The following is a 13,042-nucleotide window of genomic DNA, read 5'->3' as shown; positions in this document are numbered from 1 at the left end:
TCAGATTTGGGGCAAGATACCTTGTCCACAGAAAAGGAAAAATGGTGCCTGCCCCGTGAGCCTGACCAGCCCGAGACAATGCCTCTGAAGTCTGTCCCCTGCTGTACTGGCTCCTGGAAAAGGAGTGACCACAGTGTCTCTGGCATGTGGCAGGCACTCAGTACATGTTCGTTGGCCTCTGCAGAAATGAGCTGAGGAAACACTCACAGGAAGGCAGGCACTTCCCTAGGAACTGAGCAGGGCAGCCTCCCACCCTGTAGATATTTACTGCCCCCACTGGGCCATTTGCCTCTAGAACCTGTGGTCTGGGAAGAGCCTTGCATATTCAGTGCCAAATCAGTGGTGCTCCCAGGACCCTGCAGTCCCTTCCTGCTCCTGGCAACTTTATTTCCCTCTTTTCAGGCCCTGGCAACCTGGCTTCCCCATCTGGGTTTTGCTGGCACTGTTGCCCTTCTTCCTGAGGGTAAGGGACAGACCACACTTAGAAGGGCTGCCTCTTTTGGGATCCAGAGGTGACAAGCATTTCACAAAAATGGGCTGGGTGTGATACTGTCCTCCACTTTTTTTTTTTTTGGAGAGACAGGGTTGTGCTCTGTCGCCCAGGCCAGAGTGCAGTGGTGCCATCTCGGCTCACTGCTACCTCTGCCACCTGAGCTCAAGTGATCCTCCCACCTCAGCCTCCTGAGTAGCGGGGACCACAGGCATGCACCACTATGCCAGGCTAATTTTTAGGTTTTTTGGGTAAAGATGGGGTTTTGCCATGTTGCCCAGGCTGATCTTGAACTCCTGGGCTCAAGCAATCCACCTGCCTTGGCTTCCCAAAGTTGTGGGATTACAGGTGTGAGCCACTGTGGCTGGCCGATGCTATCCGTTTTTAAAACTGGGCACCAACAGGACCCTGGGCGAGCAGCAGACCAAATGCCCGGAGGAAGGGCCCTGCAGAGCCTGAGCAGTCAGCCCCTAGGGAAAGCTTGGCCATGCCCACGGCCTTCGAGGCATCTCTAGCACCTGCAGCCTCTGAGGAAAAACAGCTCCCGCCACCTGACCCTTCTGGCCCCAGCGGGCAGGGGCAGCAGCTTCCTGTGAGAAAGAGAACAGCCTTCATGCAAAATCCAGATTTACCAAAGATGGATTACAGATAGGCCAAAAATATGCTTGCGCCTTTTTTTCTTTTCCGAAATAGTTTTTTAAAAGCCTAGGAAACCACATGCCTCGCCGTCTTAGTTGTTTCTGTGCCAGCTTCCAGCACAAATGGGACTTAGAAAATTTCCAGGCCGTTGGCCATCGTTCTCATAGCCTGGTGTTTTCTGGATACTTGGAGAATTCCGTTCTCATGCAAGTGTCTGTTTGGGGAGGAAATGCCTCCGCTCAGCCAGAGCCTGGAGCCCCCACAGCTTCCAGCAGGGCAGCTGCCAGGCCAGGCTGGGGACCAGCTCTGCTCCTGACTTTTGAGTTGGGCTTGTTGATGGCCCTTTCTTAGAGGGACTTGAGGTAACTCCGTGAAGCCGTGTGACACAGAGTGCCATAAAACTGGACTAAAAAGAGGGAGAGAGCAATAGAAGGAGGAAACGCAGCTCTGCCCGCCATGAGTGGCGGCACAGGAGAAGTGGTCATCACTCGCCCAAGAGACGCACTCGAGCGCCTTGGGGAGATGGGCATGGCGCAGGCAGGGGCTGAGAGGAAGCCTCATGTGGGCACTACCCTTAGGACACTGACTAACCAAGGAGAGGCGTCCCCAGCCACCACTGCTCCCAGCACATGCCAGGCAGGCTGGAGCCAGCAGCTGGACTCCCCAGGGTCGCAGTGGCCCATCTCCGACCACGGCTTGACATTTCTCTTCTAGAAAGAACAGTAGTACCAAGAAGAAGCAAGTGTGCAACTATAATTACATTAACACCCGGGGTGCTTTTTACCTGTGGCTTTAGATTGGGTCCCTAGGAAGCAGGGCCTGAGCTGGGGATTCTTGTGCCAGTGACAGATAGAGGGATGCTCCCAGTAGGAGCCTTCAGGGAGGCAGAGGAAGCCCACGACTGGCAGAGGCCCAGCAAAGAGGCGGGATCAGCTCAAGTCACTTCTCAGCCTGGCACTTCGGAAACTGTGAAGGGTGACTGGCACCTTGGTCTTGATCCTGCCCAAGGCGAGGGCCAGTTCCTGTCCCTGTATCCGTTGGTCATTAGTTGGGGGTGACCCCAAAGGGAAAGGATAACCTCCTATCCTAGGTCTCCCAGCCCAGAGTAGTTCTGGAAGGGGCAGCCATGAACTGTCAGAGCCAGCGCTCGCAGCAGTGGAGAGTGCGTGCTGCCCAGGGTTTAGGACCCCAGGTGGGGCACCAGCAGCCTGGCTTTCCTCTTGGGTTCCTTGCAGTGGCCCTGTGAAGCAGCCTGGCCGGGGACAGCAATTCCACTTCCCAGGAGGGGAAGCAGGAGGTGAGGCCACTTGGTCAGCGGAGGAGCTCAGTGTCTCCAACTGCAGAATCTAGTTCCCCTTGCTCCTCCCTGGAGCTCTCCAGGTTCAGGACAGAGCCAGAGCCCAAGGGGTGAGAATACCCGGCCTCCTTCGGAGAAGGCAACCAGGACAAAGGGGAGTGGCCACTGCTCCCAGATATGTCACCTGACCAGCAGCTTAGTCTTTGTCACCAGATGCCCACTCCTTTGTGTGGGGATATAGTTCATGAGTTCTGGGGACTCCTACGCCCCTGGCAGCTCTCCCTAGAGAAATCCAGGAGCTGTTTCCCCTCCACTCCCCAGGCCTTGCCCTTCACAGCCCAGAGTGGGTTCTAGGTCACTACTGATAAAACATGGGGTTTAGTTCAGCTCAGGAGACGTTTCTGGAGTCTCTACTACATCTTCACCCTGCAAGCCCAGGAGCAGCAGCACATGGGGCAGGGAATGAGCTTGCTGGGCTGAGGCTGGACAGGGTGAGTGGCGGTCTGCGTGGCAGCAGGACAGAGCCAACATGCTGAGTCAGCGTGTTTCCTAAGGCGGGACTGGATTTCAGCTTGTACCTAGAAGGCAAGGACCAGGCCACCTTTGTCTTTACTCCCGTGCCCAGCCAGACACCTCCCACTCAGGAGAAAGTGTAGGAACAAATATCGGCACAGAACAGCCCTGCAGAAGAGGGGCTGTTGCTCCTAGCTGGGAAGCCCTGGGGAGGCCGGCTGGGGCAGGCTGAGCAGGAAATCCGACTTGCGGCCAGTGGGCATGGCCAGGGTCTCTGTCGTGGCTAGAGCTGAGGTCCAGGGGGTCTGATGGGAAAGGCAGGGGCTCCATCCCAAAGTTACCTCTCCAGCAGGCTGCAGTGGCCTAGCTTTTGCAGACTCTAGGAGTAGGTCCTGATCCATGTCCCTGGCCACTGGCCTGAGGCCGTATGGACAGTTCCCACAGAGCTTTTCACCTGGGCAGGGCTGTGCCAGAGTAGGTGGCCCAGTCCAGGGATAGGGCTGGATGTCAAGAGAACAGAAATTGGCGGGCTGGGGGACAGTTGGTCCCAGTGCAGCAGTTTCACCCTGGAATAATGTGTTCATGTGGCACTTTGAACTTAGCCATTTTGCAGCTTTTTGCAGACGTTTTTGAGGGCACACAGGCTGCCAGGCTTCCGACTGGCCATACAGTGTTCTTTCATGGGGTGGCTGGAGCTGCTAGGAGATGCTGGGCAGGACCTTGCCACTGGGCCGTGGAGGGCACAGGGCAGCTACAGGGCCTGGGTGTGGCACGCCATGGGAGTCAGCATGGGGAGGGCTCGCGAGGGATGGGGCTTGCAGAACACACATCGCCCATTGTGGCCGCCACATTCCTTCCTTAGGAGGGCCTCAGGTGAGGCCCGCCACCAGCTGGGGCAAACAGTGGGTGGTTCTTGGCCTTCTCTCACTGGTTGAAATGGCTGAGTTTTGAGTCAGCAGCGTTCTCAAGGTGACACTGGCTTTGAAGCCAAGGAGCAGGTATATTTGAAGAATATGGGGGGCCCGGTGGCATTCTCTGGTTTGCCTGTGACGAGATTCACCAGCACTTCCTCGTAGATTCCCCCTGCATCACAGCAGAAAGGGCCCGATTAGTCCAGATAGCCCTGAACACCCTGACTTGGCAGGCAGGCTGGCTGGCCGCAGCCCAGAGGTGGAAGAATTGCCTGGTGTTGTGATGCCCACATGGGTGGAGTCTGCCCCTGTATTGCCTGTCTGACCTCAGCCCCTTCCAGGTCACAGTGAGGCAAAAGCCACACATCTGTGAAAGTTCCAGCTAATGGGTCCCCAGCGCCCTTGCCTGGCTGTGGCTAATGCATAATGTGGCTGACTTTGGGCAGCTGTGACAAAGATGCCTTAGACTGGGGAAACCTACAAACCACAGAAATGCATTTCTCTTAGCTAGACACTGGGAAGTCCACGATCCAGGTGCCAGCAGCCTTGGGTCTCATAAGGGCCCGATCTTCATAGTTGGCACTTTCTCATGCCCTTGCCTGGTGGGAGAGGCACCTGCGCCCCCTCCAGTCACTGTTGTGAGCCCTAGTCCCACGCATGAAGGCCCCTGCCATGACTTCATTGCCTCCCAGAGGCCCCACCTCTTCATACTTTTGTACTGAGGCTTAGCTTTCAACATAGGAATTGGGGAGGAGGCACAAATTTAGACCGTAGCACCATGATGAGTGCCCAGACCCACACAGTCATGGTGGCTCAAGATAGGCACCCCTCACCACCTGCACCTTATACTGGAGGAAGCCAGTGGGAAGCCCTGAGCAGGACTGAGAAGGCAAGCACGGTTGAATGCGCAGGCTGTGCTCCCACTCCGTCCACCTGAGAGGCCACAGAAACACACAGCCCTTCACATGACAGTTCGCAGAAAACACGGGCATGTGTTCGGGCGTCAGGCACACTGGTCTCAATAGACGTGGCTGGCACCCAAGGCAGTTGGCCTTAGTTCCCACTCAGTCACCCACCTAGAACTGGTTCACAGCACATCATCCGGCTGCTCTGGCCTCGGCTGGACGTGACTGTTTATTCTTACACACCATGGCTTCTGTACAGGCCGAGAAACAGGCTGCTCAGCCAGCATCGGGAGAGGTGGGCCTGGCTCCCTGGGCCTCTCCTGGCCTCTCCCTAAGCCGCCTCTATCAGGGCAGCCTGGCTGGGCAGAGCCTGGGACACACGGCTGAGGCCACCCAGGCTGGGCCATCTCGCCCCTGTTTCGTGCCCCCTGCTCAGTTCTCCTGTCCTGGCTCAGGTCTAGGCCAGTCAAGAGGGTGGCTGAGAAGCAGGAGCCACCTCAGAGACCCTTTCCTCAAAACCCCACCTCACACTCGGGAGCTGCTGGCCCGTCTCCCAGCCCTGTCGGGGGCAGGCAACAATCCCGGGGCTGTCGTGCAGGGGTCGCCATCTCCCACCCTCTCCCATGGTGGGGAGAGCGTGCTCTGTGCACACCCCCGGCTGCGCTGAATCCCACCGTGGCCCAGAGGGGCGGGCCTGTGGCTCCATGGGGGCAGCTGCAGGGAAGGGGCTCCCCAGCGGCCTGGGCCAGCATCTCCAGTCTCACGGGTGCCCTGCCCATCTCCCCAGTCCCTGTACACAGCACCTCCCAGCACCTCAGCCTTCAGCTTTCTCAGTTAATCAAAAGATTCCAAGAAAAGCAAACCCATCAGAACAGCTTCCTCCATGGAGTGTTTGGGAACAATGCGTGTGCCCACGGCAGGCACCTATACCTTCCTCCAGAGATAGCGCCTTTTATTTCCCGGTTGCTGAGGTCTGACAGCTTGCTGGCTGTGACAGCCGGTGGTCACCTGTATTTCAAAGAGACACGCAAACACTGCAGCCTTTGAAAGGCTCAAGCCCTCGAGACAGGTCTGTGGTCTTGGCCTTGGCCAGCGTGCAGCAAGGGAGGCGGGGGGTGCTCCAGGGCTTCGCTTTGCTCTCCCGGTCCCCACCCTCTGCAGGGAAGAAACCAAAGGCTGGAATCCCCCGCCTCGTGTGCAGCTCTCCCCACGCTCTCCTCTGGGATGTGACCTCCATGCAGCTGTCCTGTTGGGGATATCCAGGGCTGGGCCGCGAGTGCCCCTCACTGTCCCCGCCTCCGTCTTGACTGGCTGGCTGGATGGTGGCATGTGCATCATTCTGAGAAGAAGACTGAGTTTTGTGCTTTGCCCTGGGAGCAGGCTTTGAACCACAGTGCCCTACCCCCGTTGCTGGCAGGTGACTCCAAACAGACCCGGCCTGCGTATCCTTGAATTCTTGTTTGTGCTGGGTCAGGCCCCAGGCCGCCTCCTGCCCCAGGCCAGCCCCCACACTCTGAGCACTTGGTGGGCAGAAAAGCTTTTGTGTAGTCTACTCTCTCTCTAGGGCCTCAAAGGGCCCAAAGGGCCCAGCAAGGAAGGCAAGGACGTCATGCATCTCTTATAGAAGAGGCCCCCAGCTGGTAAGCACCAGAACCTGGAGCCTGGTCCCTGCTCAGCAGACCAGACCCCCCAGTTCCCAGCACCTGTGGAGGGCACTGGGCCACTCCCTTCTAGAGACTCGGCATCTCCAGGTGAGCCTAGAACTCACGTTTCCACCAGCTACCCTCGTGGTTCTGTTTCACACCGGGTTCAGGACTAGCTCCGCCCCTTCCACCCACATCTCCCTCTCTGGCTGTGGAGGGTGGGTAGAGCGGTCATTGTCACCCTGTGTGTAGCAGTATAACCTGACCACATCTCCTCCGAGTCAGGTCCCTTTTCATGGGGAGCGTCGCAGTGCGTCAGCACATTCATATGTTTGCAGAGGTCCCGTCTGAAAAGTACCCTTGATTTCGCCACTGTTGTGGGGTGGGTTACTCTCTTCATTTCCATCTGACAGTAAGCTGCCGAGCTTTTACGTGCATCTTAGAATGTTTTCTTAAGATAAAAATCTGAGTAGTGAAATCACCTGATCAAGGAATTGGATACGTTTTTCCCAGGTTGCCCTTCAGAAGGGCTGTGCGTGTGGTGTTCGGAGCATTCCATTTCAGCTTCCCCAGAGCTGGGCCTGCGTCGCACGTGTTTGCTTTGCCGAGTTAGTAGGTGAATAGTGGAACTGTGCCTGTCTTCATGAGCACAGTGCGTGCACGGGCCGGAGGTGTGTCTTCACGAGTGCATTGCTGATGGCCCCTGTCCTTGCCCGGATGGGGGGAGCCCGGGACGTGAGTGGTCTCACCACAGCCTGGTTTTGGTGGTTGCTTTGTGGGGTGTGCAGTCCTGGGGCTCCAGGAGGGGAGTGGCCCTTAGTAACCTGTATGTCTGCCCCTCCACAGAACTGTCAGGCCTTCAGCAGCCTCAGCTGCCTGAGCACAGGGACGGAGGACTGCAGCCCCCAGAACCCCTTCGCCTGCCACGTCAGCACCACCAGGGCCTGGACCGCCCTGCTCTCAGCCTCCGGCCCAGGGGGCAGGACCCCTGCTGGGACCCCAGTCCCTGAGCCTCTTCCCCCTTCCTTCGACGACCACCTCGCCTGCCAGGAGGACCTGTCCTGTGAGGAGTCAGACGGCTGCGCCCTGGACGAGGATTGCGGGAGGAGAGTGGAGCCGGCCACAGCCTGGAGGGACCGCGGGGTCCCCGGGAACAGCCTCTGCTCCCTGGACGGCGAGCTGGACATCGAGCAGATAGAGAAGAACTGAGGGGTGCGAGCCCAGGTAGGGCTGGGTGTGCTGGAATCCACAGCCCTCCCTCTGGGCACTAGGTGGGCCCTTGAAGGGGAGCCCAACTCTTGGGCCTGATGAAAGCTTCCTGAGCGGTGTCGGGTCCCAGAGAGGGAGCCCACCCGCTGCCTGGGGGAGAGCCTGGCCTGGCCGCGCCACACAGCTGGGTGTTAGCCTCTCGCCGGCTCCCCGAGCGTGGCAGCCACCAGGTCCTTGGAACTGCCGCAGCCCAGGGAGCAGCTTCGGAGTCTGGGTATTTTCTGCCTTTTTCCTCGAGGGATGTTGGGCAGTCTGTTGCTCCCGGCAGAGCTGGGCACCGCTCTGGATCCCCCTGGTGGGGGCGGTCAGGGAGGGCCTGGGGTGGGGGCCGGGGGCCATCTGCTGCATCAGGGCCCTTCGTGGCCTCGCTCAGGTTCGCTTTTGGGGAGTTGGCCCCACAGCTTCTTTCACTCAGTTCTATTCCGTGCCTTCTCTCCCGGGGCTCCCTGCTTCAGGCTTGGGAAGGTTCGGGAGATGCTTCTTTCTGTAACCCCAGAACCATTTGGCCTTAATTCCAAGTGTGAGAGACAGAATCCCTGGGGTACTGGACCGGCCCTCCAGAGGGTGAGCCTGTGTCCGGAGTCTCAGGCCCAAGGAGCAGCTTGGAGGGTGCTGGTTAGGGGCCTTCCATGCTGGGTGGAAATTTGGTGGATCTGTTGGCTGAAAAGACAGACTCACTGCGCCTCCCGCAGCATGGAGAGCCGGGCCCCGTGGTTCCGCCACCATTGAGGCAGGTTAGCAGATGGCAGCCCTTCTCTGTGGCTGGCTGGTCACTGAGTGATCAACGTGGTTGATTCCGGTGAGTGTAGGGATGGCGCGATACCAGGGGGTATGTCTTGAAAATGACCTGGGGAGACAGGAGCTGCGAGCGGGTGCACAGACGCAGGAGCTGTGCAGTCAGGAGCGAGGGCCGTCCGCTGTCCGCTCTGCGGGGGCCCCTGCAGGGTTCCAAGCACCTCCCATTTGTTCTTGAGGACTGCTGGCTGTAACCAGGGTGTACCACCCACCCCAAGACAAGCCCACACCCTTGTCAGCCTAGGGGGAGCCCAGTTCTGAAGGCTGTGTCTCTGCCGTAGGCCCAGCCACGGGCACAAAGCTGGATTCATACTCCCCGCCCCACCCCTCTCCCGCCCTGGCTCCCTATCTGGGGGCCTCCAAGGAGCCTGGGCCCCTGAGGGCTTGCTCTCGGGCAGCTCCTCTCCCTGCCATGCAGACACCATCACATGGGCTCTGCACTATGGGAATCTGGCTTTTAGCGAACTTGGCGTCTTCCGCAGACAATAGCAATCGGGCTGGCTTAGGAACAAGTGGCTCATTTTCCCATAAGGCTAAAAATAACTGGCGCGCTCCTCGCGTTGGCTGACATGCGTTAAAAGCACTTTTGTAGACACTTTGCTTTTGCTCGTCTTCCATGGACGAGTGAATGCCTCGCTTCTGCAGGTCGAGCCCAGGTGGTTCTCACCCTCTTTCTCCTAAAGAGAAAGATGCTTTTTGGGAAACTTTGTTAAAGCCTTCTTTTTTAACTACATCAAAAGAGTGGTGGTTCAAATTCCAATATGTGGGTGGCGTTTCTTAAAAATCAGCTGTAAGAAGCTGGCAGAAAGCCCCCAGCCCCGCCGCCCTGAGAGATGGTGTTGCCAGCTCAGGGTGGGTGGCACGTGGGGTATGCCAGGCACTGGGCAGGTCCCAGAGTGGGGGAACCAGCTCGCCTCCAGTGGCCGTAACTCCTGCCAGAGGCACATCTACTTGTGACCCCGGACAGCCAAACCCAAAGCTGGGGGCTCTGAGCAGAGACCTCATGCCCTGTCCCTGCCTAGGTGTATCATAGAGACCGTGTCCTCTTAGAGCAAGTGTGGAGGAGGCCGGGCAGTTGTTGGGTGAATGTGGAGGGCACGATCCCATGCCTTGCCCCCAGAGTACCACTGGGCACAGGAGCACACTCCTGTGTGGCCACCGAGGACACACCGCCTCTAAAGCAGGCTTTCCTGTGGAAGGCAGAGGCAGTAAGGGAGGCAGGCGGTACCGGCGGAGGCTGAGGTGTGTGGCAGCCCCCAGCTCCCTTTGTTTAGGGCTGGGATGGGAGGCACAGGGTGTTAAGTGTGTGTCGTGGAGCTGGGGGGTAGGTGACCTGCCCTCAAACCCTGCCTGCCACCTCCCCACTCAGGCCTGGTGGCAGGGTAGGACAAGCCATGGAGCTGACCAAGTCACAGCCTCCCTGCCTCTCTCAAAGCTGGTCCCATCCACCAGCAAGCTCAGCCCCAGGGCACTTAGGCAGAAATGACCCAGCCTTCTCAGACCCCACCTGCCTGTCCTGTGCCCACCACAGCTCCTAGCCCAGGCCCACCACAAAGCAGTCAGGGGAGAAAATGGCGGCTGTCTCTTCTGCTTAGAGAAAGAAATGGCCTTCAGCTGCTTCCATATTTGCCTTTTGACTGGAGAGCGTAGATCCCATCTATAGTTGCCACCCCGTCATCCAAGCCACCATACCGCCTGGAGCAGCCTGTTCCTGCACTCCATCCTGCTGGCCCCAGGGCTTCTGGTCTCAGAGCTTTGGGAGACAGGCTTGCCCAGGAGATGACCGCCCCCCATGTTGGTGTCCCCACAGGCAGCAGATAGCTCACCCCCACCAGCATGATGACCCCAGCCGGGGGCAGTGGCAGAAGCCTCACTTTTGCCCACGAGCCCTGCCTCTGAGGGGAGACTGAGGAAGGGCAGGGTCAGGAGCAAGCCTTGCCAGGCCACCTCCCTGCTCTTGGGGCCCTGAAGAGTGGGCTAAGCCTGCAGGAAAGCCGGGTGGGAGGAGGGGCTTTGCGCCACACGCAACCCACTCATTGTAAAGCCCCCCAACTGCCTGAGGCTGCTGTTCACCTGTGGGGCCCGGGCCTGGGGCCACACTCTCTTGCCTTACTTGCGGTGGAGGCCGGAGCTGCCCTGGGCCTCGGGCTCACAGGGAGCTTGTTCTGACCAGACGGACAGATTTTCATTCTCAGAAAGCCTTACTTTTCAACAGATTTTTGTAGCCAGTTTTGTGAATTTGTACACTGAAAGAAAATTAAAGGGGAAGTCCATATTAAAAAGAAAACCAACCCCAACTTCCAAATGGGTCTCCTGGCGCGGGGGCGTGAGGGGCCATGCCCTAGCTGGGCTGCCTGTCTGAGCAAGCTTCCCCAGCTGTGGAACCCCTGGCCCTCTGCTGGGGGCTCCGCCTTGGTGTCATGCCCGCTGCACCCCTATTTCCACTGATGTGCCATCTGTGGTTACGGGGGTGGTTGCTTGAATCATGGCCACTCTAGACGCCAGCCGGCAGGGAGGCAGCAGTCTGGCTGCACACCGGGGCAGTGATGCCGCACCTTGCCATGTCCACGCTGTTGGGCAAACCCCTTTGTCATGCCTCTTTAAAGAGAAAAGAAGAGAAGGATTTTTTTTTTTAAAGGGCAACCTGAATGGGGATCTTTTAGCCTAGGTAGGATAGTCTGACCTTCTAGCATAGTCTTTTTGGCAAATGATTTGTGTTTTCACGCGTGGGGAAGCTGTCCTGGGGGGTCGGGCGATGGATAGCACAGAGGCTGTCTCGGGGTGCAGGAGCTTCCCGAGCTGGACGGTGTGGGTGTTGCGGAGCTTCAGGAAGTGTGGCGGGCAGAACGCAGAGACCGGGGCCCAGGGCCCACCGCCCCCTCGGCCTGGCCTCCCCGCACGGGCCGTGGCTTGCACCCCAGCCGCTCTAGTCTCTCAGGAATTTGCTTGTTACTTTTACTGTGTAAATAAAGCTTCCTGGTTCAGTCCCCATGTGTCTGGTGCCAGCTGTGTCGTTTCTGTTGGGTGTGGTGAACTGGCAGGTCCCCCCCTGCCCGCAGGAGCGTTCGCTCTGGGCTGGGAGGGACACGATTGGACCCTTCTGTCCCTTCCAAGCCTCGGGGTCTGAATCGGTAAAATGGGGCTAGCAGACGTCACAGAGCTGTGGAGAGGCTCAGGCGCAGGACGCTGTGGGAGCAGCCGGGGAAGGGGGAAGGCTGACCGTGGCCGCAGCTGCGTCATGGGAGCCTTCCAGGGCTGGGCTGTTCCGGGTCCAGCCGGGACCCCCAGGACAGCGGCGGGGAGACACTCCTTATGTCATTTGAGTTAGGAGCAGTGGAGGAGTCTGCCCTTCTGAGCACATCAGCTCAGCCTTCGCCGGTGCCAGGAGGCAAGGCCGCACTGCAGGGTGCTGAGCCGTGCCCAGGATGGCCCCTACCATCCACCCACCGGGGTAGCGCGGAGGAGGCGGCGCACAAAGGTCACCAGCTCCAGGCTTCTGCGCCCGCAGCAGGCAGCACAGTGCGGACTTCTGCTGCATGAATTGCGGGGGCCCCAGAAGCACGAAGCCAGCCCAGCGTGGCTCACTGTCCCCGTGCGTGGCCCTCTGCTTTCCCCGACTTGGGAGTTGGGGTGCTTGTGGCCTGGAGGGCAGGCGTGGAGAGGTTTGGTTTCTGTAACTCAACACTTGCCCACACGATCTGCCCGTGGAAGCCTGGCCTAGAAAACTTGTGAGGGCCAGGGCAGCCCCTCTGGGAATCTCGCTCCCCTCTTTTGATTTGTTTTTCCTTTTAGCAAGATCCTTTAAAAAAAAAAAAAAAAGGTTATGGAAAACGAAACCCAAAAAACAGGGGAAGCAGGGCCGCTGGGAGAGGTGAGCCCCTCATCCTCACTGCTGTCCCCATGGCCCTGCTACACCCAAGGCCCAGGGACTCACTGATCCGAGGCTGGACGCATTGACTTCCCCAGCCCACCCTCACCCCTGCCTTGTATCTGATGGATGAAGCAGGGCAGAGGCCGGCGGGGGCTTCTACCAAGCATAGTGCCCCCACCTGAGGGTAGGGCACCTGGAAGAACCTCTGGCCCTTGTCAGCCCCTTGCCACCCCCCATCCTCAGATGAGGTCCCTGGCTGGATGGCAGCTCCATTCTGCCCTGCCGTGGGGCCTGGCCCTTGGCCTCACCCCAGTGCAGTGCCCAGGCCAGGCGCAGGTGCTTCTGACATGGGACACGCACGGAGTCTCCTTATCTGCACGGCGATCATAACCCTGTGGGCTTACGAGAAAATCAGCGTGAACCCCGCGGCCGCCCTGGATGGCCACCGAGTCCGGTGTGCAGGAAGAGGGCCGGAGGAAAGAAGGCAGGAGGAAATGCCACAGAGACAGTGCTCAGGCTCCTGGGTGACTCTTGGTTTCTTTCTGTAGACTTTTCTGGTAAATATCCTGTAATAACACATGCTGCTTTTATAATGTTAAAAAAAAACCCCAAAAAACAAAAATCAGAACTGAATGCAGGCTGCCCAGTGTGGTCACCGCCCACACCAGGACAGTTCTGAGGGGCAGCAGGGGCTAACGGCACTGCTCTG

General features: G+C 58.6%; 1 protein-coding gene across 3 annotated transcripts in view; it reads left to right on the top strand.

Annotated features, from left to right (window-relative positions):
- The window catches only part of FAM53B (family with sequence similarity 53 member B), a 115,026-nt gene extending 105,860 nt beyond the window's left edge, over window positions 1-9,166 (top strand). For all 3 annotated transcript variants that reach the window (XM_032281941.1, XM_032281942.1, XM_032281940.1), the window contains one exon: window positions 7,245-9,166. In XM_032281941.1, the coding sequence (XP_032137832.1) occupies window positions 7,245-7,607 (363 nt within the window). In that variant the 3' untranslated portion in view covers window positions 7,608-9,166. The remainder of the gene's footprint in view (window positions 1-7,244) is intronic.
- The last annotated feature ends 3,876 nt before the right edge of the window (window positions 9,167-13,042 follow it).

Source organism: Sapajus apella, unplaced genomic scaffold (genome assembly GCF_009761245.1).
Source record: "Sapajus apella isolate SASKATOON/1434 unplaced genomic scaffold, GSC_monkey_1.0 scaffold13, whole genome shotgun sequence".
Lineage (NCBI taxonomy): Eukaryota > Metazoa > Chordata > Mammalia > Primates > Cebidae > Sapajus > Sapajus apella.
The sequence above is the reverse complement of the archived record's forward strand: the minus strand, read 5'-3'. Positions and strand labels throughout refer to the sequence as shown.